The 25,623-nt window shown below is 44.9% G+C and overlaps 1 protein-coding gene across 1 annotated transcript in view; it reads right to left on the reverse strand.

Moving 5' to 3' along the window:
* Nucleotides 1-1,020: 1,020 nt before the first annotated feature.
* LOC147726456 (complement component C6-like) overlaps nucleotides 1,021-25,623 on the reverse strand; it is a 563,575-nt gene continuing 538,972 nt past the window's right edge. The window contains exon 18 of the mRNA XM_086960580.1: nucleotides 1,021-1,402. Within this exon, the coding sequence (XP_086816706.1) occupies nucleotides 1,215-1,402 (188 nt within the window). The 3' untranslated portion in view covers nucleotides 1,021-1,214. The remainder of the gene's footprint in view (nucleotides 1,403-25,623) is intronic.

Genomic DNA, 25,623 nt, shown 5'->3' on the forward strand with positions numbered 1-25,623 from the left:
AACCACAAAATAGGGAAAGAAGGAAGAAGAGAAAGACGGAAAAATAGAGACAGAAAGAAGGAATGAGAATGAACCTACAATATAGAGATAAAAAGATAGGGAGTGTCTGGTGGTGGATTACCTAGCCATGTGGCGGAATCAAGGCTACAATGCCTTGCCATTCAGTAACCCTGATCTTTGATACTGCTGGCCACGGGTCTGAGCAAATCTTTGGGTCCCAGCACTTATTGTTTAACAAATAAATCACTCGCCTTTATACAACATATCTTGGAGGATATGGTACCGGCATAACTAGGAAGATCTGAAACTCCCCTGCCCAAAAACTTAAATGGAGCAATACAGGTTATTGTCTTTAGAAATTGAATTTCATTTATGATCTACCAACTGCATATATAGTAGACAATTGTCTCAAAACATAATAGTGTGCACATAACAACCACTCTGCCCTCAGTTTCTGCAAATTTCTACATTGTATCTTGCTCTAAAGGTGAAACCAAACATGATGCAGTGCCCATACTAACCAAATCTACCATTCATCCAGCTTGTATAGACAAGGCAATGAAACTAGACGGTTGCTGAGTTTTTAACATGCGTGATAAGAGTTGCATAGATCCCGAGTATTGAGCCATATATAGCTATTGGAATTTCCTGCTTTTCCTACATCTATGCTATGGTGAAAGTTTTCCATGTAAACTGTCAAAATGTCCTCACCTAGTTAGTTCTGGCTTGATGGCATTGAAAATAGTCCAAATTTTACTGTAAAAACTCAATTTCAGAAAACTTTGTGCACTACCGGTAGCGTTCACCAGAATTACAGGAAATTCACAAGACACAAATATTTGTAGGACCTAAAATTCAACCAATTTTAAATCGTATACTCCCTTTAGTTGGTGGCCAATGCTAGTTCAAAGTCTCGGTTAGAAAATTATTAATTTCAGGTCCAGGCAGCATGTGACCATCCACTTAAAACATTGTAAGTGTCTTTGTTACTCATGTACAACATTTTTAGACGAACACAAATTAGATTTGGTACGTGAAAGAACCACGTTAAAACACTTTTATTTTATTTTAAAATATATAACGAACCCAAACCCAATTACTAGACTCAGCCATTTTTTAATTCAAATATCAATACAAAATACGCGTTTTGAAGAAACATGATTCACAACAATTTCTTCTCAAATAAAACCATTCCCCTTTTTGTCCTGTAAATGCTAATCATCACATTTGCCCTCGTGCAGTACAATCGCTTTAATTTTGGCACACTTAATGGCACCCATTGCACAGATGTCGCCTGTCTTCTTTCTTCCCGTCACCCCTGTCTTGATGCAGAAGATCGGTCTATCGTCCGTCGGCACAGGACACTGGTAGGGCAGCAGACATGTACACTGGGACGTTGTACCTGTGAAGACAAACATTTAAGCACTGAAAGAATAATAACTTTCACTCAGTGAAACAGTAAGTCTTCAAACTCGAATAAAGAACAAGAGTACACTCTAAATAAAGAGAGTTACTTAACTGCCGGTATTTTCTCGAGTATTCTAATTTTTCTGTGTTTTCACTGTTGCATCCATTTTGGAGTTCACCCTATTTTCTAAGCCCAGGATTTAACATGTGGCTCACAGAAAGCCTATGCAACATTAGGATGCATAAATATAGCACATCAGCGTTTCTATAGTACGTTATAAGTAACTAACAATACCCAATGAACCACTTCTAATCCTTGGAGTGTTAGGAAAAATGCACTTGTAATATAGATAGAATGAATGAATGAATAAATGAAAGACTGAATGCACCAATTTATAGAGTGCATAGCTACCCCAAAAGTGTGTCCAGCCCCTCCTCTGCATGAATCAAAATAGCCACTCACAGTAGGTTAGCTGAAAAGAGAATCGTTTTTAGTTTCTTCATGAAGCGAGTTTCAAACTGAATAGCTCGTGAATAGAGCAGAAGCTTGTTTCATGCCTTGCCTGACAACACAGAAAAGGAGCAATCGCCAGATCTGGCCAAAACGAACCTTAGGAGTTTTCACAGACAGCGCTGAGACCGATCGGAGAGCTCTAGCGAGAGTGTAATAGAGAATTTGCGTGATCTGGTAGCTAGTGGCTTGATTATACAAGCCTTGATGGAAGAAAATTAAGGCTTTAAACAAGACCCTTTTCCTAATGGGTAAGCTGTGCAGTTTCCGCAGATAAGAAGGGACTGAAACCCTCCTACATAGGCCCAAAATGAGCCGGGCTGCAGCATTTTGAACTTTCTGAAGTTTCCTGATCCTATAGTTGGGCACCCCAGTGTACAGGCAGTTAGAGTAGTCTAGCTAGAGCATGGACTACTGTCCTGTGGTACTTGACTACTAAAAAGTCCAAGAACTTCTAAAGGAAGGTAGCAGACCCAAAGTGGAACAGACATCTGAGTTAATCTTGATGTTCATTGATAGCTTTTAATCTATTCCTACTCCCAAATTCGTACCTCTCGTAGGCAGAGAGGGGACAGTAGGAATAACCTGTATCCAATTAAAATTGGTCAGGAGATCTTTTGCTTTACCAAATAGGAGAATCTCGGTTTTGTCTGCATTGCAATGGAGGAAAATCCTCTGCATACAATGTAAGACATCCATCAGGCAGGAACCAAATGAATAGATTTTATGGGAGGTCGAATGATCAAAGGTAAGAAGCAGTTGTGTCTCATCTGTATATGATATGGTTGTCATCTCATGAGATTCAATTAGAGTGGCAAGATGGGCCATGTAAATATTAACCCCTCCCATGCTGGTGACGGAACCGCTCCGTCACCAGCCTCGGTCGCGCTGTGCTGGTGACGGAGCGGTTCCGTCACGGCCTACTCGGCGCGCCTGCGCGGCGCGGATACCGCACCTGCGCTGGACGTTCCATTGAGCGGGCGGGGCCATGACGGAACCGCTCCGTCACATGCACAGTGCGCCCGAGGCTCGTGACGGAGCGGTTCCGTCACGAGCATGGGAGCGCCGCACTGCCCCCCTCCCCTCTAGCACTGCAGCGGAATTGCCGCCGCAGTGAAGGGGTTAAACAAGGAGAGGCTTAAGGAACAGCCCTGTGGCACTCCTGAACCAAGCCTTTTGTATAATGAAGAGTGGGGTGCGAGCCAGATTACTTATGTTCTCCGTTCAAGGAATGACTTAAGCCAAAGCCAAACCAAGCCAAGTCAAACCCCCACTGGCTATATCTACCAGCCTCTGCAAGACCAAAGGATACCCTGACAAAGGCTGCAGGCAGATCAAGCAGAATGAGGGCACCACTCTTCCCTTGATCCAGTGCAAATGTAATAGTTTCAGATGTTTCAAGGATGGACGATGCTGTGCTATGATGAGGTTGAAAACCTGATTTATTGGGATGGAGAAATCTGTTAGTTTCTAAATAGTTTGATAATTTGGTGTTAACCTCTTTATCTAGTACTTTCATACTCACGGGTAGCAATGAAATAGGCTAGTAGTTGGAGAGAATGCTTGGATTAACAGAAGACTTTTTTAGGAATGGGATTATTGTAACCCTTTTCCAGCATGCAGGAACAGATGCTGCTTCCAGGAATGATTGAGAAGCTCATTGAGCACTGGAGTGATACATGTGGCGAACAACCTAAAAAAAGATGGGGGATCCTGATCTAGTGGCGAGCCTGTGTCAACAGGTCACAGTCCCTTCAGTGCCAGGATCAGCAGATTTCCATGGATCTCTGCCACAAAGTGACATGGCCACAGTATCATAAATTCTCAAAATCTTATCCTCAAAAAAGGAGGAGAGTTGCTCATAACCTGCATCGAAGGTCTTAATGGACGGTTCGCAAGATATAGGATGCAAATAAGATTTTCCAATTTTGAAAATTTCCTTGAATGCATCTCTCTCTGTATCAATGCAGGCCATATAGAGAGTACCTTTAGCAACAGTTATGGCTTTATGGTAGTCCTTTATAGCTTATTGATAGCAATTTTTACCAGCAGAGCTAGAATCCCTGTGCCACTGGCTCTCAAATTGTTTGCACTGTGTTTTTTATAGCCCGGAACTCAGCTGAAAACCAGGGGCAGCAGTGCCTCTGGGTTTAGAGTGGGTTACCTTAGTGGTAACGAGTGAAGAAAATGACTCCTGTAGCCACTTATTAAATTCCATAGCATCCTCATTCAAGTTTCTGGAAAAGACCAGTTGGGAGGATGCAAGAAATTAGTGCATATTGGCTTCCTTTACTTTATTTCAGAAATTTACTTCAGTTAAGCCCTGGGTTGCAAATTGTGAATTCCTTGTACCTGCCTCCCAATGAAAGGAATGACGAAATGATTCAACCATAACAAGGGGAGGGGTGTCTCATGGCTTAGAGGAAGGTTAGAAAAAAAAGTCAAGTATGTGGCCAATTCGAAGAGTAGGAAGCTTAACAAACTGGGGTAGATTAAGAACCTGACAGGCTTCTACCAATGCCCTGTCAGCATTATCCGTGAACACCTCCATATGCAGATTAAAATCACCAAGCACAGTCAGTTAGAATACTTAAGTGTATTAGTAGTCAGTACCTCGATTCCAAGAAATCAGAGGACAGTGCGGGAGGGAGGTACACCAAAAACACTGAGGAGCAAGGGAAATACAGAAGCCCATGCCGTCACGACCTCTCAACCTCTAGAGACAGGGAATGAGAAACAGTGAAAATCCCTAAAAATCGCTGCAGTAACTCCTCCCACCTTTTAACCTATTAGATCCCTTCGGTATATTGCAAATTCAGGGGGAATGCCTTGGCAGATATTAGCACCCAACACTGCCTGAAGCCACGTTTCAATATTGATTGCTTGACATTTGGAACTCAAATATTAGTAGTTATTATTATTGGGCATGGCAGGTATTTTTGTTCAGTAACAATATGTAAAATCCTGTTTTTGGCCAGTTTCCACACACATTTAGTTTTACCAAATGTTATTTCGCACCCAGACTCGGAAACTCTGAATTTACTGGGTCTAACATCACATGCAATTCCTGATTTTTGAAAAGTTTCCACACATATTTGGTTTTACTGAATGTTATCTTGCACCCAGTAAAACTTGCAATCAGGAGGGATATCAGTCTGCTCGCCTTATAATGTGGCATGCAGCAGCCAAACTACTTCTATTTTTATTCTAGATTCCATTGTCTAAGTCATGTTTCTTCTCTCCCCTTCTCTGTTTGTTTGTTTGTTTCTTCCTTCCTTTGTTTGTTTCTTCCTTCCTTTCCTTCTTCACACTCTCTCTTTGTCTCTTCACTTTCTCTCTCACGTTCTTTCACTCTCTTTGTAACTCTTCTTCTGCTTACCTACATTCTCTTTCATTACATCCCTTCTCTCTTGTTCTCTTACTCTACCCACCCTTTCATATCATTGTACACTATCTCTCATGCCTGCTCACTTATTCTGTATGTCCTCCTCCTTTATCCTCATCTCTTTCTTTTTAGGTCTTGCCTGAGACAGCACATGCACTTTCGCTGCAACGCTATTGTTTCTTTAAAAAACAACAGCAAAAAGGGACTTTTCGCCTGCTTATTACTTACCATTGGTTTGATCCATCGTCATGTAATTTCCCTGTTTTTCATTTGTCAGTGCATTAGTTCCACTTTCTTGTTCTTTGTGCCCTAGTCCCTTGGATAGGACATGGACAAAATACTGATTGATTGTTTTATTAGTGTCCCTCTGCTGCTAGCCCGCAGATTGTGGTACTTTTTAGGTCTCGCTGATACAGCGAGCATGCACTGTCAGTGAGACATTTAGTAACTGGCTTTTTTAAGGGCTTTCTCCGGCCACTAGCAAGTGGTTCCGCGCGCGGGACGCTTAAGAGCACAGGCACCATCTCGCGGGCACCCTTACAGCCGCAATTACTTTCACTTTCGCAGCGCCGATGGCTGCGCGGCCAATGTTTGGTTGTAGCTCGTTATGGGTCTTGTTTGAATGACTTCTGTTTTGGCGAGATTATGTGGTTTCTTGCGAGTAGACTAGCCATACATTAGTTTTTTTTGTTTTGTTTTTAAAAAGACCTATTTATTATTTCTCAAGACGTTTGAGTTTTACAAGATTGCTTGTCGGGATTGGAATGATTTTTCACGATCAACCTGAATTTGAACTTCTATGCTATAAGAAAAGCTCTTGAGTGAGCCGGTGTGTTAGATAACACCGCTCTAAAGCACCAAAGTTCTCTATGAAACTTGCTTTAAATGGACAAGTACCCGCACTTTAATTTGAGCCAGAGTGTGCAGATACCTCTAAGCACAGGTGCAATTCCACCCCCATCCCAGCAGCTACATTTCCACCCCCACCTCAATCCACAACCGCATACAAGAAACAAGCTGCGGGGACCCCTTACTTGTCTTGGTGATGGTGGTCCACAGCTTTCCGTTGCCCAAAAGGACTCCGATTACCAAGTACAAAATGCAACCACATGGCGAATCAGGAGCTGAGCAGCTACGGGTCTCCGGGTGACTTTTGCTTCAAGTATAACATAAAAACAAGCATTGGCATAGCCAATAGGTCTCGCCTTTGGGACCTTATAAGTGTTTAGCCATGCAACTGTTGATGTTGTTGCACCAAGGATATTGTGCTGGATAACCAAATGCTTATAAGGTCCCAAAGGCGAGACCTATTGGCTATTGCAATGCTTGTTTTTTTTCTTGTTGCCTCACTGCTTGCTTGGAAAGATTCTAAGCAAACTATCCATTGATCTAGCCGAGGCAGCTTGCAAGAGATTTGTTCTCCAGGAATCATACTAGGAGAAATTGATCATTTGAATGAAGGATCATTCTGAGATAGTGCATATGGTTTTTGCTCTATTTATGGAGGTGTCAGGTCGGGCTGTCATACAGGCGCTGATTTTCAATTTACAGTGCCCATTTCTTTTGTGCAAGGTTTATGTAGCACAAACTAGACCCAAAGGTATTGGACTGCTTTATAAGAGCACAGTTACATTCCAGAAGGTTGCCGTATTCATATTTTTTAGGCACAGGCAGATTAAGTAATTTGCCTAGATTCACAAATTCTGAGCCGACGCTGAGACCAGCGGCGTTCCTCCACAGGAGTGGAGGAGCGTCACCCCCATCACACTGCTGCAGAAAGGGTGAAAACTAAAATAGTAATAAATGAGTCTATCACCATTTTATTTTGTTCTCTCTGCCGGAGTGCAGGGTGGGGCCAGTACATCATTACTGCTGATTGACAGTGATGAAGAGTATACCTTTCAGTTTGAAGTTCGCATGTAGGTTTGGCCGTCTATCTTTCTACTGGCCAAATTATGCCTGACATGCGTAAATTAAAAAGATGGGTTGGAGAACAGACACATGCCTCCATTGCATTTTGGAGCGCTGAGGCAGCCTGCTCCAGCCAATCCAGATCCTTCACTCATGCTGCTTAACAGCAGGAGAGCAGCATCTTTATTGGATAAAGTAGTTGGCTGTGTGAAGTTACCTCGCGCTCAGAGGAGTCTGGAGCCAGGGACTGGAGTGCATCAAGGACGTACTGCAGGATACGGTAAGTAATTTTTCTTTTTTTCTTTGTTAGATGTTTGATGTAGGTTTTAGGGTTAACTTTGTTTATATTGACATCATTAGCATGTATTCAATTTTCATAGCCGCCTTACAATGCGTATTGTGTACCAAAAGATCAAGGCATGTATTACGTCATTTACTATTTCCTGCAAAGGTCCCATCCAATATGCTCCCCAATAAATTTGTGAGGCGTACAAAATGCTCATATAGTTACAACATATTATTAAGAATTAATAATGCTCAACATAGTCAAAAGGTATTCGAATAAACCCCCCCTGCCTCCCCGCCCTCCCCCGAACTGGTATGCGCGATGACTAAAAAAGAAAAACAAAAAATAGTGTGCAGAGAAAACTTCATAGCAATTTTCAAGTGCTGGTGGACGGCTCATCAATTGCCGTGAGCCGGAGAAGGCGGAGATATTTGGGGCATGTGATCTCGTTAAATTCTGTAGAAAGTAGAGACAAAAGCGGCTGCCAAACTTCTTTGAATCTAGATGTTGTGTTTGTGAGGGAAGCCTGTATTATTATTATTATTATTAATTGTGTTTTGTTAAGCGCAAACAACCCGGAGGCCTCGTAGCGCTGTATGGTCTGAATCAAGAGAGGGCTAAGAGAGCCAAGTTAGGTGAAAAGGAGAGTTTTCAGATCCTTCCGGAATTTCAGCAGGTTAGATTCACTGCGAAGGGTACCAGGCAAGGAGTTCCAAGCCTTGGCGGCATTCCAGGAAAAGGATCGCCCGCCCCATCTAGCACGTTTGGTTTTGTTTATTGTGGCTAAGAAAGCTGTACTAGATCTCAGAGATCTATGAGGAAGATAAGGGGTCGCCAGAGAACAAATCATAGATGGAGCGGTCTTCCACATGGCCCTGTGCATGATGCACATAGATTTGAACAGAACTCTGGCCTTAATGGGTAGCCAGTGGAGTTTCTTCAAAGCTGCTGTGCTAGATTCTCGCCGGCTAAGGCCTAGGAGGAGGCGAGCAGCTGCCTTTTGAGTAGTCTGGAGTTTCCTAGTGGTGGAGATAGGAGCCCCCAGGTATAGGGAATTTCCGTAATCCAAACAAGAAAGAATATTGGCTTGCACCATTATTCTGCGTGCTTGGAAAGGTAGGAGTGGCAACACCTTCCTTAGCATCCGCATCAAGCCGAAGCAGGTGGCAGACAGGGCGGTTGCTTGTTGTTTAAAGTTTAGATTTGTGTCCAGCCATATGCCCAGGCTTTTTATTTGGGTTTTTGGTTGGGGCGGGTTTCCCATGCATGGGGGCCATTCTAAATTAGGACTGGGGATGACTGAATTGCATCCGTATCCGTTCCAACCCCAGGATATGCCATAATCTGTGACGCCATCCTGGGTGAGACGGGATAATTTGTGTCCCCCAGTAGGATGTTCTGAAGTGCCGCCCCCAGAGCTAGACCCATCTTTTTCCCCTTGCGTGACTACAGAGGGAACGTTAAGGGGTTGGGGAGCCCCAACACTACATAAACTGGGAATCTTGGGATCTGTGTCTCGAACTGCTGATCTATTTGATTCAATATCTTGGGCCAGTATGTGGCCAGGACCGGGAGTCCCATAGCAAGTGCAGCAATGTCCACTCCTCCCCGCATCCCACCCAGCAAGTGGGGCTGCGGTCTGGGTTCCCTTTATTAAGGCGCACTGGTGTCAAGTACCAATACATGGCAATTTTAAAAGCTGTTTCTTTGCTGGCTGTATTTTATACAGTATGTTTAGCCCTGTAATAGACTTCTCCCCACTCCTTCCTCGTGAGCTCCTTTCCTATTTCTTTTTCACCCAGCATTTCTGGCTAGCAGTGGGTTGCGTTGGGATTGGTGGATGTAACATGTCATAAAGCTCGGAGATCAGTTTCCTATAGGTTAGCTTTGTTACCAGCCATTTTTCATATCTTGTCAGTTGTCTATTGACTTTCGAGTGAACTTCTGGATGAAGAAGCCAATGTCTTATTTGTAAACAGCAGAACCTTTCTGTCTCTGGGAGTGTATAGTCCTGTCTTAGTTGTGAAAACGGTATGATCCCCTCAATATCAAATAGAATGCCTTTCCATCGAGCCCCAGGGTAAACTCCCTGTTTTCAAATAGGGCAGTCATCGGGGAAGGGAAAGTCATGAGTTCCCTTCTTCTGACCACCCCGTTCCAATCCTGATAGCTTTGTGATAGGTGAGCCCTGAAGATTCTGCGGCCAGTCCGCTCTCTTCAGATAGGGAACCTTCCACAGGGAGAGTATTGCTAATGCCCTGTCTTGAAATAGCGATCTCTTCTCCGATTTTGATCTGCTCCATTCCACTAAATATCATAATTGGGCAGCCCTAAAATAATCTAGCAAATTTGGGATCCCCAAACCTCCCTCCTCTTGTCTCAGATGCCTCAGCTCCCTCCGCATACGTGGCCGCGCCCCTGCCCAGACAAAATAGAGTATCTCCTTTTGCAGGTTGTAAAGTGTGCCTTTTGGTGGCAAGACTGGCAACGTCTGGACCAAGTACAATGCTTTGGGGAGAATAGACATCTTTAATGCAGCCACTCATCCCAGCAATGACAATTGATGCGGTTTCCAGCTGTGCAGCTACCTCGTAATCTGTTGGACTAGTTTAGTGTAATTTAGTGTGATTGTCTGCTGGATAGACGGGGCCAATTCAATCCCCAAGTATTGGTTGGATTCCGTTAACCTAATCTCTGAGAAACTGTTATCTCCCGTTCTCGAATCTGCCCGTTTTCCATCCAGGCAGAGTATCATTGACTTCCCGATATTCACCCGGAATCCAGAGACTTGGCCGAAGGACTCCAGTTCCCTTGAAAATGTAAGGACCGAGCGATCCGGGTACTCCAGAGAAGCAAGGATATTATAGGGAATGCCCATGATGTCTGGATTGTCTCCGATTTTCTGGGCCAGCGGCTCGATATATAATGCAAATAGGAGGGGCGAGTATGGGCATCCCTGCCTTGTCCCTCGTTGGATATCGAACGGTTGAGACGATAGTCCGTTGACCCATATAGAAGCAGTGGGCGAGCTATAACAACTTGTCACCCATGCTCTGAATCAGGTCTCCCAAGCCTAAGTTGATCAAGGTTTGGTCTAGGAAGTACCAATCCACCCGGTCAAACACCTTTTCGATGTCAACCTTTAAGAGCAGGGCGTCCATGTGTGTGCGGCAAGCTTTATCAACCAAATGTAGAATTTGTTTGGTATTATCACTGCTCTGCCTATTTTGAATGAATCCCGCTTAATCCGGTTCTATTACCCCAGGCATTAAGGGTCCTATTCTCCCCGCTAAGATGCTGGAGAACAGCTTAAGGTCTCCATTGAGGTGGGACACCGGGTGATAGGAGCCACACAGGGTTTTATCTTTCCCTGGTGTGGGCAGGACTACTATAGATGCTGCCAGCATGTCAGGAGGAATCAACCCCGGCCCCGCAAAGGAGATAAATTATCTTGTCATGATTGGGGCTAAGGTATGGCAAAAGGATTTGTAGAAACCCACCGGCACGGCGATTTCATAAGCTTGAGGCGTGATATCGCCCCTTTAACTTCTTCTATCCGGATCGGGCGTTCAACAGTTCTACTTGATCTCTAGCTATCACAGACGTGTTTGCCCCTTGCAAGTATGCCATCAGTAATGGTCCTAAGGTGGCCTCCCTCGTGTATAGATCTGCATAAAAACCCCTAAATGCTTGCGCTAACTCTTCATCCTTGTTGACCCTGTCCCCAATTGTCATTCACAATTGATTGGACTCTGTTGGGTGCGGGACCTAAGTTTACTCGACACCATACGCCCTATCCCCTCCAACATAATAGGAGTGGTTGAGACGCAGCACTGCATATTTGGCTCTGTCGAGATCGAGCCCCTCCAATTGTGCTTGTGCCGCTTTCAACTTTCGCCAAAGCCTGGGTGCCCCCGTCCGACCGTGATCCCATTCCAGTTTTAATACTTGCGCTGTGAGATGTTCCCTGTTTTCCCTGCGCTCTTTATTCTCTGCAGCGGAGATGGCTATCAGTTCCTCTCACGCTACCGCTTTTAGGGCTCCCCGCAAAGTGGGCAAGGAGATGTCAGGGGAGTCATTAACCTCTGGGTAATCCTTAATGCATTTATGTACCTGTCATGTCACTGTCTCCATGTGAAGCATGCTTTCCCTGAGTCGCCAACATCCCGGCTGTCTACGTATCGGGGGCAAACTGAAGGGAGACAGTCACTGCGTCGTGGTCAGAGAGTGGTGCCAGTGTAATGTCCACCTCCCCCACCATTGCATTTATTTCTGTTGTGCCTATCAAGTGATCTAGGCATACATTAGTACTTTGTGCATGGGAGTAAAAGGAGAACTATGAGGCCTGTGGGTGCACCACTCGCCATAACCCCTCTGGATTGAAGCCACTCCTTCCACTCTCTCAACAGCTCCCCTGTTTGACAGAATATGTTACCTGGCCGGTCTCTGGTCGCATCCATGATGATATTGAGCCCCCCCCCCCCACAATTGTCCTCAGCTCCTGTTTGCCCAAGACCTCAGAGAGAGACGCTTTCAGGAATTTCTCCTGCACGGAGTTGGGAGCAAATATCGTCCCCACCGCTAATGTTTGCCCCCTGACCTGAAATGTATAAGCCAAGAGACGACCTTTGACTTCAGCTATCTTATCCCCCACTTTCCCGGAAAAACGCTTTGCGACCAATGTAGCCACCCCCGCTTTTTTATCTAAGGTGGAGAAAAAAAACTGATGGGGGAAGGCTTGTGACCTCATCCAGTGCAATCCTTAGAGATGAGGTGAGCCTCCTGGAGGAGACACACATCTGCAACCATGTTTTCTGAATATGAGAGGATGGATTTCCGTTTAATGGGGTTGCATGGCCCTTCACGTTTAGGGTAACCACTTTCACTGTATGGTACAACATGATATGAGATATCGTTCACTCCGTGCACTCACCCTGTCGCTTTGCCTTTCCCCCCTGAGTAATCTCCGCCTCTGCAACACCAACACCCATCATACCAGTTCCTTCCCTCCCCCTCCCTTCCCCCAACTTAAAGCCCCCTAAAGCCCCATAATGACCAGAGCCCGCAGTACGTAAAGTCTCTGAATGCCGATTCTCTCCCTCCTCCTCCCTAACCCCAACTAGAACAAAAATCAGTATACCCCAAAATTGTCCAGGAACCACAGAGCCAGTCTGCGTGCCCTTGGTGAACCAGATTATAGGGTGCATATTGTGACCAACAGTTCCCCCCTCCCCGCTCCCTGGAGATCCGCCCGACCCCCGCATCAGTTTGGAGCAGGACTCGTTGGACAGGGAATCCAGGATGGCCTGTCTCTCTTGTGCGATTGTGTCCAAATTTGGTTTCGACCTTGTTTCTGAAAGTCTGCCACCCCAGACACATCTGTGTATGTATGTATGTATGTATAGGCATTTATATAGCGCACTACTTACCCGGAGGGTCCCAAGGCGCTTCGGCCGCTGCGAAACCCTTCCTGGCTTCCCTGAGAGATGGTCCCTTAATGGGTATCTCCAGGGTGAGACCAGGCATCCCCAGCGGTCTGGTGGGGCCGTTAGTGAAGATGAGGCAAGCTAATGCCCAGAGTTGCCGAGTGTGAACGCTGATCAGAGTGGGCACCGAGGCGAGAGAATTATCGAGTCCGCTGACCCTGGTCCAGAAACCTGCCGCGCCGGGAATCGAACCCTGGTCCCGGGCCATCCTCTGCTCTCGGGTCTGCCGCCTCTAACCAGTTAGCCACACTACTTCACTCTCTTTCTGTGATTTTTTGTCCCCTTTCTCCCAGTCTTCTTATTGAGGGTTCTCGAACTCAAGGATGCGAGAGGTTTCTTGTAAAGACCGGATTTGATGCAACTTGTCCCCAAAATTAAGATAAGTCAAAAGGGGTGATCCCATGAAAACGTGATGCCTAGTTTATGGAGATGAGTCGTAACTGGCTGGAAATCCCGCCGCTTCTGTAGTGTAATCGTGGCTAAGTCCTGGTAGAAGGCAATGGTCTGGCCCTGGTACATCAGTGGTTAGGCGCCACGCGCTTTCCTTAGTATCTGTTCTTTTAACTGAAAATCTGGTAGGTATGCCAAGATATCGGGAGGAGGTGCCGGTGCTTTCTGTTGCAGGCCTACCCTGTATGCTCTGTCTATTTTAATTTCAAATTCTTGGGGCTCTTGCAGGATGTGTCTGAAAAAGCTTTGGAGGTACCGAGTGATATCCGTTCCTTCTTCTTTATGAGACCGATTTTCCAAATCTTCTGCATGGGCTTGAATGACTATCTGCTGGGCCCGAAGGCAAAGAACCTCCTGCTGTAACTGTTCCACTTCCTCATCCCGGGCCAACTTGTGATCCTCCATGGTGGCGACTCTTTCTCCAACTGCGTCTAGGTCCTCTTGCACTTCCTTAATCTCTTTGGAAAAGTCACCTCTGAGAGCCTGCAAATCTTCTCAGAGGGTGGAGAAGAGATGTTCCAGGAAGGTGCGCGTGACCGGTTCCCCAGCGTTGTCCATTTCTTGCCCGCCTGTCGCGGTCGGCGATTCTCTCCCATCTCCTCCACATTCCTCCGTCATCTTGGTAAACATGTCTTTCACATTTCTATCTTTGTTGCCACGTCTTGTAGACATTGTCAATCGAAGTTCAGTGTGGCTAGATCAACGGTTCGATATGGGAATGCACTACCGGCGAACAAGCGCAGTGTCTTTGCTTCTGGCGTGTCCGTTCCCCCAATGCGCCTCACCAGTCACCTTCTCTCTGTTTGTCCACTAATACGTTATTGCTTCGGGATTATCGCCTCTGCGCAAATGTCTCCCCGCCGCCAAAATGGGCACCCATGCAGGATGCGGTCCAAGTTTTCTCCACTCCTCCTTTTCCTCCACAGGGTAGATCGGGTCTATGGGCTTAGTAGATGATCTTAGGTGCTGGACAGTGGAGCTACATGAGTGCCCTGGTCCCTTGATAATAGGTGCTGTCACGACCTAGCTGGAATCCCTAACCCCTGCAATATCCTTCGCTAGGGGTCTACGTTGTGTAGCCGCAATAATCTTGCTCCCTCTACTTAGTCACAGGTAGCGGTGGATGGAAGCCGGCCTGCTTCCTTGTTGTCTGTGTGGTGTATGCTCCCTTTGCTTGCTCCCCTGCAGCAGTCTTGGGACCCCTCTCTTCCCCTGTCCTGGGCTGCCCTCCCTCTCGGGCTACCTCCGCAAGTGGCTGATGGAAGCGAATCCCAAGCAGGCCGCTTTCCCCCTTCTGTTATGCTCTGCAGCAATCAGTCCCCCTTGTCTCGTCGGATCTCTGCCACCTGGCACCGGGCGAGTACTTTCCCTGCTTTGCGCCTCACAAGCGGCTGCCCAAGAGCTGTCTTCTCCTACCGTCTTGCTCCATTTGGGCGCAATGTAGCCCAATCTCTGTCTGCTTGGTTGCGCACTTCGACTTCACTATGCTGTCACCTCTGCAGCATCCTGTGGCTCTCGACTGACCGGCATGCGTGCCTTCGCCTGCATGAGCCCTCCATTTGGCTCCCGCCGCTTTCGCTATTCGGCTTCAGCGCTCCACGGCTCTGCTCGCTCTGGGCCCGATCCGACCTCCGGACACTCCCCTTCGCTCAGTCTGGGGTCCACGCCGCCATTTTAGGCTTCTCCACTTCAGCGACTTTAGAAGTAAATTCGGGCGATTACCGCAGCGCCACTGGGTCCGCAGCTCGTCCGTGTGCTCCAGCTATTTCCCCTTTCACTACCAGGGGTTCTTGGCGAAGCCGGAGTGCCTGGTAATGGCTCGGCGGGCGGACGGGCGCGGGGAGACGAGTGAGACACGTCTTACCCACTCGCCATCTTGGCCACGCTCCTTGATGTAGGTTTTAATTTACTTTTTTTCGTATGTATGTTTTACAATATGTTGCGCCCCACTGTGTTTATATGCTACCAACTGCCACTGGCTTAGACTCGAACCTGGTAGGTCTTGTGGACGTTGTGCAACATAGCTTAAAGTAAAGAGCATGAATGATCTTATCATTGCCCTTTTTATGAACAGAAACAATGATCTGTGTAATCTTTATTTTTTTATATTTTTTATAAGGGTTTTATATAGCACGAGCAAGATGCAAAGGTTTACGAGCGCTTTACAATATCACGGCTATAACAGACAACAATTAGTTCAAGATAAACACCTGTGTCGAGAGTCAAATCAGGGGTCGACCTACAGAGAAACAGAAAAAAGTACAAGAATAATGGTGCATAGAAACCCTACAGCGCTAGGTGATTGTTATCCAGCGGGCTAAGAGAATGATTTAGGAGGTGATCCTTTAGCTGTCTCTTAAAGTTCCTGAAGAAGAGGTTAGTCCTGATATTTACTGGGAGTTCCGGATTTTAGGGACATTGCCCGAGAAGGAACGTACCAGGGTTCTATGTATGTGATTTTTAGGAATGAGAAGCAGGGTGTTGGTAATTCTTAGGTTCTTGCCTGGCCTGGCCTTTTGAGTTTGGACAAAAGGTAGGCGGGTTTACCGGTATGAAGGTCTTTGAGTGAGACAGGAAGTTTTGAAGGTGCAACAAGCTTCAATGGGGATCCACTTTAGATATTTCAAGGAGGGGAGATGTGATCGCATCTTTTGATTCAGGTGATAATCCTAGATGCTGCATTTAGTGTGGTTCTTGGGGGGCCTAAGTGAGAATTCGCAGGGCCTATGATGAGCATGGTATTCCTGTAGTCCAGTCTGGACAAAACCAGAGCTTGTGTGGCAGATTTAAGATCATTCAGCGGAAGTAAAGGCTTGATTTTGTTCTGGAGTTTTAGATTGTAGAAGGCACTCTTTGCTGTATTCTTTATATGGGCCCTCATGTTCAGTCATGGATCCAGAGTGAATCCCTGAGATTTGGCAGTCAAGTGGGGTTAGATTGCAGTTCAGAATTGAACTTAGCCATTCTTGGATCTGGGGAGGTCTGTCCTTTGTTGCATATGAGAAGAATTTCTGACTTATCTTGGGAGAGGATGTGATATAACGACCAGAGCTGTTGACTTTAGAGCTGGGGATCAAGGTCCGAGTCTAGGTGTAAGCTCAACATCCTGTGATTCTCGGCAAATCACTTATTTTTCGCATGCCTATGACATCGACTGGATACCCTCACAGGTGATTAGACCCGCTCTACAGTCCAAGTGTTTATTTGGTTGAGTTTCAGGTGGTGGTAAGATAACCAGTATCATACTTCTCTGAGGGTGGCATTTAAAAGATGTACACCATCTAGTGTGGCTATTTTCAGTCGCCTACTATATTCAGTATACCAATATCTGTGTGGCATCCTTTTCTGAAGCCCTACTGATGAAGGTCCATGAGATGGTTGAGGTTAATGTGTTGGATGAGCTGTAAGAAAACACATCTCTCAAGAATTTTGGCTAGGAAGGGAAGGTTGGGGACAGGTCTAAAATTGGTGAGGCCATTCGGATCTGCGTTGGTTTTTTTTTGTTGCTGTGATGTGATTTGACCTATTTTGAGGCAGTCTGGCATAACTCCGGTCCTCCAGGAGCTGTTTATTATCCTAGCCAGAGAGGGGCAAGGGTGTGATTTACATTTTTGGTGGGGGGTTGGGAGGGTGTCTGCAAGGTGGGAGAAGGGCTTGGAATTAGCAATCAGTTTAGAGAAGTCTACCTCTGAAAGTAGGATGAACACCTTCCAGTGCCTGGGAGACGTGGGGGACTCTTGGATTTGAATGCACCCAGTGATCTCTGGTAGCAAGATCATTGCTAGGGCAACTGAGGAGTGTGAATGGGAGATGATTCTCTCCTTTTTGTTAGGTGGGGGTTTCCATTGGAAGTCTGAGTGTGGCCTTCGAGTTAGAGCTCAATCTTAATGATTTTATCATTGAAGACATTTTCAAGTTTGTCACACCGTTCTTTGGAGACCTGACGATTTTTTTGTTGCCTTGGTGGTTTGTTGTTTGATGATGCTGAAAAGCTCTTTGGGGCAGTTTTCAACATTATTTTGTGTGTTGTGGTAGAAGGTAGCTTTTTCTTTCGCAATGGGTTTTTGTATTTCCTGTGTTCCCCTCTGAGCTGGTCAAGGTGGGTTATGGATGGATTTGTTTGCCAAAGTTTTTCTGCAGCTCTAAGTTGCCTTTTTTCAGAGTTAAGGTCTTTGTCAAACCTGGATCTCGGGGGGTGGGGGGGTGTTTCTAACCCTTTTTAGTTTCGGAGGGGCTACTTGTTCTAGGACGGCTGTCATTGTTGAGTTGTAGTGGGTTGTAAGTTCTGTTGTTGAGAGGTTATCTGAAGTAGTGGGAAGTAGTGACATCATTCTTTCTGCAAGATCAGCTAGTGGAATCTACCTTATGTTTTAGGTTTTTTTTTTGTAGAGTTTTATATAGGGCGAACTTGACCCGAATCGGCTATCAGCGCGCTTTACATAGCACCAGTTACGTTACATGAGGACACACATTCATTTTTGTTAGGCACGGATAGATTAAGGGCCATAGGTATCATCATCGAGTTTTGCGATTCTCAAATAGCGATTTTTAAGAAATCGCTATTTGAGAATCTGAGAATCCTAAAAAGGTATGTATGTACAAAATCAAATTTTTTTTGCGATTTCTTAAAATTCCTTAATTGGGAATCGCAATTAAGGAATACTTTCCCATTCATTTCTATGGGCCAGGAGGCCCATAGAAATGAATGGGAAGTTATTCTCAATTTGCGATTCGCAATTTGCTAATCGCATATTGAGAATCATTTTAAGGGTTCAGGATTGTCCAAAGGACACCCTGTTGCACCCCTGAAATATGCATGGATGCACATGTGGCGCACATACATGCTAAGGGCATGTATGTGCGTCATATGGCATTTTGAAAAATGCAAAAATGTGCATTTTTCAAGGAATTCGCAACTTACCACCAACTAGAAGTTGGTGGTAATTTGCGATTCCTTAAGGGCACTTTGCAAATTTTTTTGCTACATACATTGCATTTAAGGAATCGCAAAATTCCTTAAATGCTATTGCAAATTAAGGTATCGCAAATTTTGCGATTCCTTCCTTTGCACCAAATTTTTCTTAATACATTCCATTCAGGAAATTTGCATTCGCAAAGGCCGAAATTCGCAGAATTTGCTTGATACATATGGCCCTAAGTGATTTGCCCAGAATCACAGGATGTTTAGCGTTGTTTCCGAGACTCAAACCCAGATCCCCAGGTCCGAGGTCGAGCGCCCTAGCCGTTAGGCCAACTCCTCTCCCCGATGAAGGGTTTTCTGCATACGGATTGGGTGTGGTTTTGCTTGGTTGACGTGGGACAGAATAATGTGGTGATCCGACCAGTCAATTGAGACGAGGGTTTATTGCCCGTGTGTGGTAGAGGAGGTGACGATTTGTTGTTTTTTGTCTTTCATCATTATGGTGGTGCTGAGATATTCAAATGTATTGTAGGTAAAGCTGTCTGTTTCCGCTGTTCTTTTGGATGATGGCAATGCCACCAATTTGGCGGTCCTTTCTGTCTTTCTTGATGATTGAAAACCCAGGGGGACCAGCATGTCAATGATCGGGTAAGATGATTCATTAAGCCATGTTTCAGTGACAAACAAGACATCAATATCGGGGTCCAAGATGACTTCCACCAGATCTGTTGCATACATGATTGCAGATCTACAGTTTATGAACATGCAGTTGGTATTTCTGCTGTTGTTGTGTTTCTGAGGGAGGTATGCCATGGGATATTGATGTGATGTGTTGATGGCCTGGCCTTTCTCGTTGGATGGGGTTTCTCCCAATTCCCTTGACACCCTGGATCTTGGAGGTGGGGTTTTCTCTGTTTGGCGACAGGCCATATGATTTGGCTAGATCTGTCACCTCACTCATACACATCATGTCGCTCTTTCTTTTCGGCCTCTGCTTCGGCCAGTGTCTTGGATCGCCATAGGTGTTGTCTGGTGGTGCAAGTAGGTGGGAGGTGTGGGCACTTAGCATGCTCAGGATATATAAGTGAGTAAAACTTTATTGCGTGATTTGAAAAAAATCCTTTGCACAATACAAAAGATAAAACATTTTGATGCTTATTAAATTGACAGATTTATGAATAAAAATGTAACACTTGTTAGATAGCAGTAGTAAAAGTAAAAAAAGAATGCCCAGCCCACCATGTGTCCGAACTCTCTTATTTGTGCCCTGCACCTTTGGAGACTTTCTCTTCAAAATGATTGTGGCCAGCATAGTGTTTAGCACACAGAAGGTATCCAGCCTGTGTGCAAGGCCCTTTATTTGTGTTAATTGCACTTTTGCAGTTCCATCCGGTTTTCTCGAGATCCCCACAGGGCAGTAATTGTCCTTATTGTGGAGGTCCAAGCATCTGCGCCTATGGCTGAGCTAGCGATTGGCATCTCCCCTTCCCTAGTTTTTTTACTGCGCAGTCCATAAACCTCACCAGTGCGCAATTTAAATGTGTGTTCTGTGGGCCGAAGCTGGCCAATACTGCGCATCTGCATGATCTGACTTCCTTATTATTCCAGGCCCTCCGCAGGAGGAGCCTTCTTTCGTTCTGGAGACTGGGGCACAGGCACACAACATGAATGATATCTTCCCTATGCTTGCAGCAAAATCGACATGTCTCCGGGGCTTGTTCTCTTTTCCATTTGGGAAGATGGCAAGACAGGTTAATCACCCCCAATCTTAATTTTAGAAAACTACGTTTAGTGCGTGCATTGAAATTACAAGTTAAGTAGCTCTAAGGTGTCAGTTGTTTCTCTAGTTGGCTTTCGATTAGCCATTCATAGTTGCTCATTTAGATTGGTCATGGACACTTGGCTCATTGAGGAGGGAGTGGGTTTGTTTAGCTGCAAATTGTTCGGTGCGAGGCAATCCATTTTCGGAGAGTTTATGTTAATAAGAGTGTGATTTGAGATGCCACTTGTTTCTTTGCTGTTAACGACGAGTATAGTGGACGAGCTGTGTGGGCACTATTTTATTGTTTACATCAACAATAAAGTAGTGCCCACACAACTTATGTTTGTAATCACATCTTCATGCATACTATCCCCAAGTGAGGGGATGGGAGGGCAGTGGTAACTTCGTAGGTGAATCCCCCTGCCTCTGATGGGAAACACAAACAAGCATTGGCATAGCCAATAGGTCTCACCTTTGGGACATTATAAGTGTTTAGCCATGCAACAGTTGATGTTGCACCAAGGATATTGTGCTGCATAATTAAATACTTATAAGGTCCCAAAGGCGAGACCTATTGGCTATGCCAATGCTTGTTTTCTATGTCCGGTTGCCTAGTTCCCTCCCTTCCGTTGTTAGTGTTGCCCCCTACCCTCCCATACTCCTTCCAATTGTACCTCATAATCCATGCACACTGCTATACATTCCTGGAGCTTGTTGCATCTCGCGCCAGACTTATTCATTGTTCACTTATTCATTGTTCATCTCTTAACAATAAGAATCAGTTGTGTTAAATGCACCACATACTCTGCCTGCATCATTACAACCTGTATTGTGCTTTAAACATCAGATTACATATATGGAGTGTGTTATATGAGACATAAATATGAATCTCTCTGAATGACTGTAATTAATACTCGGTTTGCATTAGCCTGGCTATGACAGCCTTGTGTTTCTGTGGTTGTTTTGGTCTACTTTGGTTCTTTTTTTCCATGGCAGGCTCCTGTCTGTGGTGCTGGTTTGGACAGAATACTACTGGTTTAAATTGTCCTAGTTCTATTGCTCGATTATTTTTCACTTCTAATTGGCTATGTTGAGACTGTTGTTGAAATGTTTTTTTGCATGTTTGTGTACTTGTTGATACAGCACCTGAAAACTGACCTAGTATTGGGGCGATTGTGTTCAGAAGTCACTTCTAGATTTACTTTATTGAAAAAGACAAGTGCCATGGGGAATCTGGCTCACCCCTCTGAGCGCGTTCCTCTTTACTACTTCGTATCTACTCCCTTTGTGTGTGTGGTTTTTGGTTGAATTTTTTCTGTGGATAATTTATAGGTCCCATCATTTCAAATCCTTACTTTGGTTTTGCTGGTTCTGTGTTTTTTGTTTTATTGCTTGATAATTGAGTCCAATTTGCTAAATAATGGTATATAAATACATATTTGTATGTATTGTTGATTTTGTATTGTCAAACAGTTTAACGTTTTTGTGTGAAATCTATACCCACCAACATATGCAGTAAGAAAGGATTGTTTAACACTCTACCACATGGGGTGGGTTTCCTACTTTTGAGCAGAAAATGATTTTTTTCAAACTATTGAATTAATGTATTCCTGCGCCTTACCTGCGTTAGGCTGGCCGTAACGGGTGAGAGCTAAACTCATATCACGGTAATCTTCCATTCTCTAAGCGTGGTTGCTATTAAGGATGTTGTATTTCTGGACTTTTTTCGTACAGCATATTGTTCTTGTATAATGCATACTTTGAATTAAGTCACCTCCATATGTTTATAACTGGCCATGATTGCGCGCCCTGGATCTTCGGCTGAAAGCAGTGCAAGTTTCTCATAATGTCTCTCACTGGACCAAAAAGGTGTTCAGACTACATAGTCATCCAGACCTGGACTTCTTTGCTGAGAGCACAGAGCAGTGGTCACATATTGCAGTTCACTGCAAATGTGCGTGAAGGAAGTGCATAGTGTTGAAAATATTGACAAGGCAAAAGTAAAAGAAAATGCAGTGCTTACAGAGAGTGGGTGCGTTGTGTGTTCGGGGGTGTTGAAATGAAGGAGATGCAAGGAAGTGCATTCAGGAGAGAGTAAAATGCGGGTACGGAGGAGGAACGGGATGAGGTGTAAGATCTGTAGATGGACGCGATGAAACGGAGAAAAAGGGGCGTACAGCTACAACATAAAGTGAAAATAGCAGGAGCGATTGAGACACTCTGAAGACCACTGCCTCTTCCACGGGGCTCCGCAGTGTCTAATTCACAGACTTACAATTTCGGAATTGAAACTTTTTCAATATTATTTACATCAAAATCATGGTTTTTACTCCATTATACTAAACAGCTAACTATCACTGACAAAGCTAATAGTCCAGGTTGGTTTTAGGTGTGTGTCAGTTGTTGTGTCATATATCCGAGTGCAATAACAGAAAGCTCAGAGAGGAACCAAAATGTCGGACCGTTTGTACTTTGAGGCTGTGCCCACAATTTATATTTTATGTTTTACAAGTATAAAACCTAATCATGGAAAAAGTAGCGTTTTCTACGAAACTTACTTTTCCCTTAGTTGGTTACACTGGTTCTCCACCCTCACCTATGTTTTATGTAAATATCACCTGATGGGCATGGGAGGTGGTAGAAGTTCAAGGGCAACACGTTTCCAGTGGCTGCATTTGGTTTGGGATTGAGGATGAAGGTTGGGTGCCAAAATATGGCATAGTTGTATGTCTTAATAGTCCTATTACTCTATAATTTACTAAGAACAGATGTACAATTTTATCATGAAAGTTTTTTCCATTGCTTTCCTTGATTTCAGTCCTGTTATATTAAATTCTGATGGAACCCTGATTTCCGTCGTAGTCAGCCTGGTTTTGGGTTTCCTCCACAGTGCGGTGGACCACTATGGCGCAGTGTGCTGGCTGTGCACCAGTTGTTCCCTAGTAAAACAAGCCAATATTCCCGTGCTGAAGCCTTGACAGTCAACAAAGTGATTGTGTCCTTGCTGTGCGACTTTTTAGCTATGTACTGCCTCTCCCCTGAAACATGGGAGAATATAATTAAATATATAATGAATGCTGTTGTGCATCCCACAGTGTCCAAATTAGGGAGCAGCTTGGAAGCACCTGGTAGAATTGGCACAGCTTTGCTAAAGGCGTTGCCAGATTTACCTTTCTCGACTGGACATGTGCGTCAGGCAAGTACTCTGTTTGGGTAACAGTAATGGCCAGTGGGTGATGTATGAAGAAGAGGCGAAGGCTTCTAAACGCGTCGGGCGTTAAATCGCTGCTTGGTTGAATAATTAAACATGCATAGTTCAAAGTGGACTAAACAGAAGGCTCGCTCGAAAGGATTACCTTTGACTCTGTGCCCGTAACCCTTTTAAGCGGAGACAAGTCAAAGTCCTTTGCTAGGCATTACAAAGGCATCTTCAACTTTTCAAAGAACTGATTTTGGGTCACACAAGCCTAACTCAAGGGCACCTAATCATGTGCGTGAACCCACTGAGGTTCCATCCACTCTTTTGTACGAGACACCTTATAACAACAGCGTGGAGTGTTTGGGTGACAATAAAGAGGATGTGAGTGAGTAGACTTTGTAGAAGTTACTTAGACTGGGTGAAAGGTGATGCTAGGAGAAAGAAAGACCACGGAGTTTTTAAATTGCATGTCCTCTGTTTGGCAGGAGTAACTTATGATTATTTTTTTCAGGTGGCCTGCTTTTGCAATGGTGGGACGTTCAGTTGTGTGCAGGATGAGAGTTAACTGGTTGAGAGACAAAAGTTGGTAAAGGAAAGATGAAAATGACCATCAGTTGGAATAGAGATGATACTAGAAGACTATGAAAAAGGAAGGGAAAATGTCACTTAATAGAAGTAGGTGTGTCTTTCAAAAAAGATGCTAGGAGTGGGGATGGAAAGTGTGCCACGCTGCAAAAACAATAAAAAACGGGCAAATGCATAGGATACCAGTCTTGAGGAAATTGACTCTGTAGAGTTGTAGCAATCATAAAAGTTTGAACCCAGTTTTCTGGTTAGAGCGTTTCTCTTTTTTTGGTTTCTGTCTTTTTATTGTTATGTTTTCCAGTTCTTTCTTAAGGTCTGGAGCACAAAGCGCCGGGACACTCCTTTGGAGTAGCCGCTGCGCTATAAAAGTCCCTTTTAACATAACATAACATAACATAACAGTTCAGTCAGTGCTGAGTTTCTGCTGGGGGCTGCGAGTTGGGAGCGCTTGCACACAATTCTAAGGGTTGCAACTTATTTCTCATTGTTAGACTTTGACCCAGCGCATAAAGAAAAGGAAGGGTGGAGGAGAAAAGGAATGGAATGAAAAAGTGACACTGAAAGCAAATAGACAGGACGTGTAAGATAATGGAAGAAAGAGGCAAGAGGTAGAATCAATATTAAGCTGCCTGGGGACTAAGCAAAGCCTGCATTCTTTAGCCGGCTCCTGAGGACAAACTTTGGGCACCGTTTAAAAAAAATACAAATTAAGCACTGAATGAAACAGTAAGTTTGAGCCAAACCATGCCAAAATCCCAGTATTGGCTCAGTCGGACAGGGCAGTGCGGAGAGCAGTGTTTTTGTGTGTAGACGCCCTGTGGTCGCACAGCCCTGGAGCAATCGCACGGCTTCTGGTGAGGGAAAGCCGGTCTCACTATGAAATTTCGTAAATTGCTGAAGACGCACCTTTTCCCACAATAACTTTAAAATTCACTCCTTCCACCCTACCGTTTCTCCTCAGTTGTCCATTGCACTCTCAGCGCTGGGACGCTTCCGGGCAGCCATGCGCTCTATAAATCCTTTTTCATATCATTTCATTTCATTCACATGGAAGAATCTGCAGGATGACCCCCAGCGCCGGCTAAAGTATCTATAGCGCGATGAGTAATATCCTGTAAGCCAATCAACAGGAAGAGAACTCTTGGAGTGTTTAGATGATACTCGGGGATCGTCCTGGAACAGCTGCCACTTTTTACCGTATTTAACCGAAGAAACAAAACTCTACAAATGCGTATTTACAAAGATAATATGATGCAGTGACAATACAAATAATGTATTCATGCTGCAGCTTTTCAGGCTTCTTTAAATTGCCTGCTCATTCTGGAGCGGCTGAGAAGTTGCATATTTTAGGGAGCTGGGGTAAATATCGTCCAATAACAATCCGAGTATTGGTCCATGACGTACACAGACGGTAAATGCAGCAGAAAAAAGAAAAGCAGCCCTTTTCAGATTCTCTGCTCTCTTTTTTATACGTTACCTGGAGGCATTTTAAAAATGGACATTTGTTTCTGGAGGGTGACGCGACCTCGCCGCCTTGAAAAAGCAGATAAATGCACTCTGGCTTGTGCTGGCATCCACCTTGCGGGAGCGAGCAGCGGCGGCGCGAGAGCCAAACGTTTTCAATTACCACGCGCGCCGCTGCTTGCTCCCACAAGGTGGATACCAGCACAAGCACGAATGTGCTTGAAGAGGAGGAGATCGATGGCTACAGGCCCTCCTA

The sequence above is a fragment of the Lissotriton vulgaris genome, chromosome 3_1 (assembly GCF_964263255.1).
Source record: "Lissotriton vulgaris chromosome 3_1, aLisVul1.2, whole genome shotgun sequence".
Lineage (NCBI taxonomy): Eukaryota > Metazoa > Chordata > Amphibia > Caudata > Salamandridae > Lissotriton > Lissotriton vulgaris.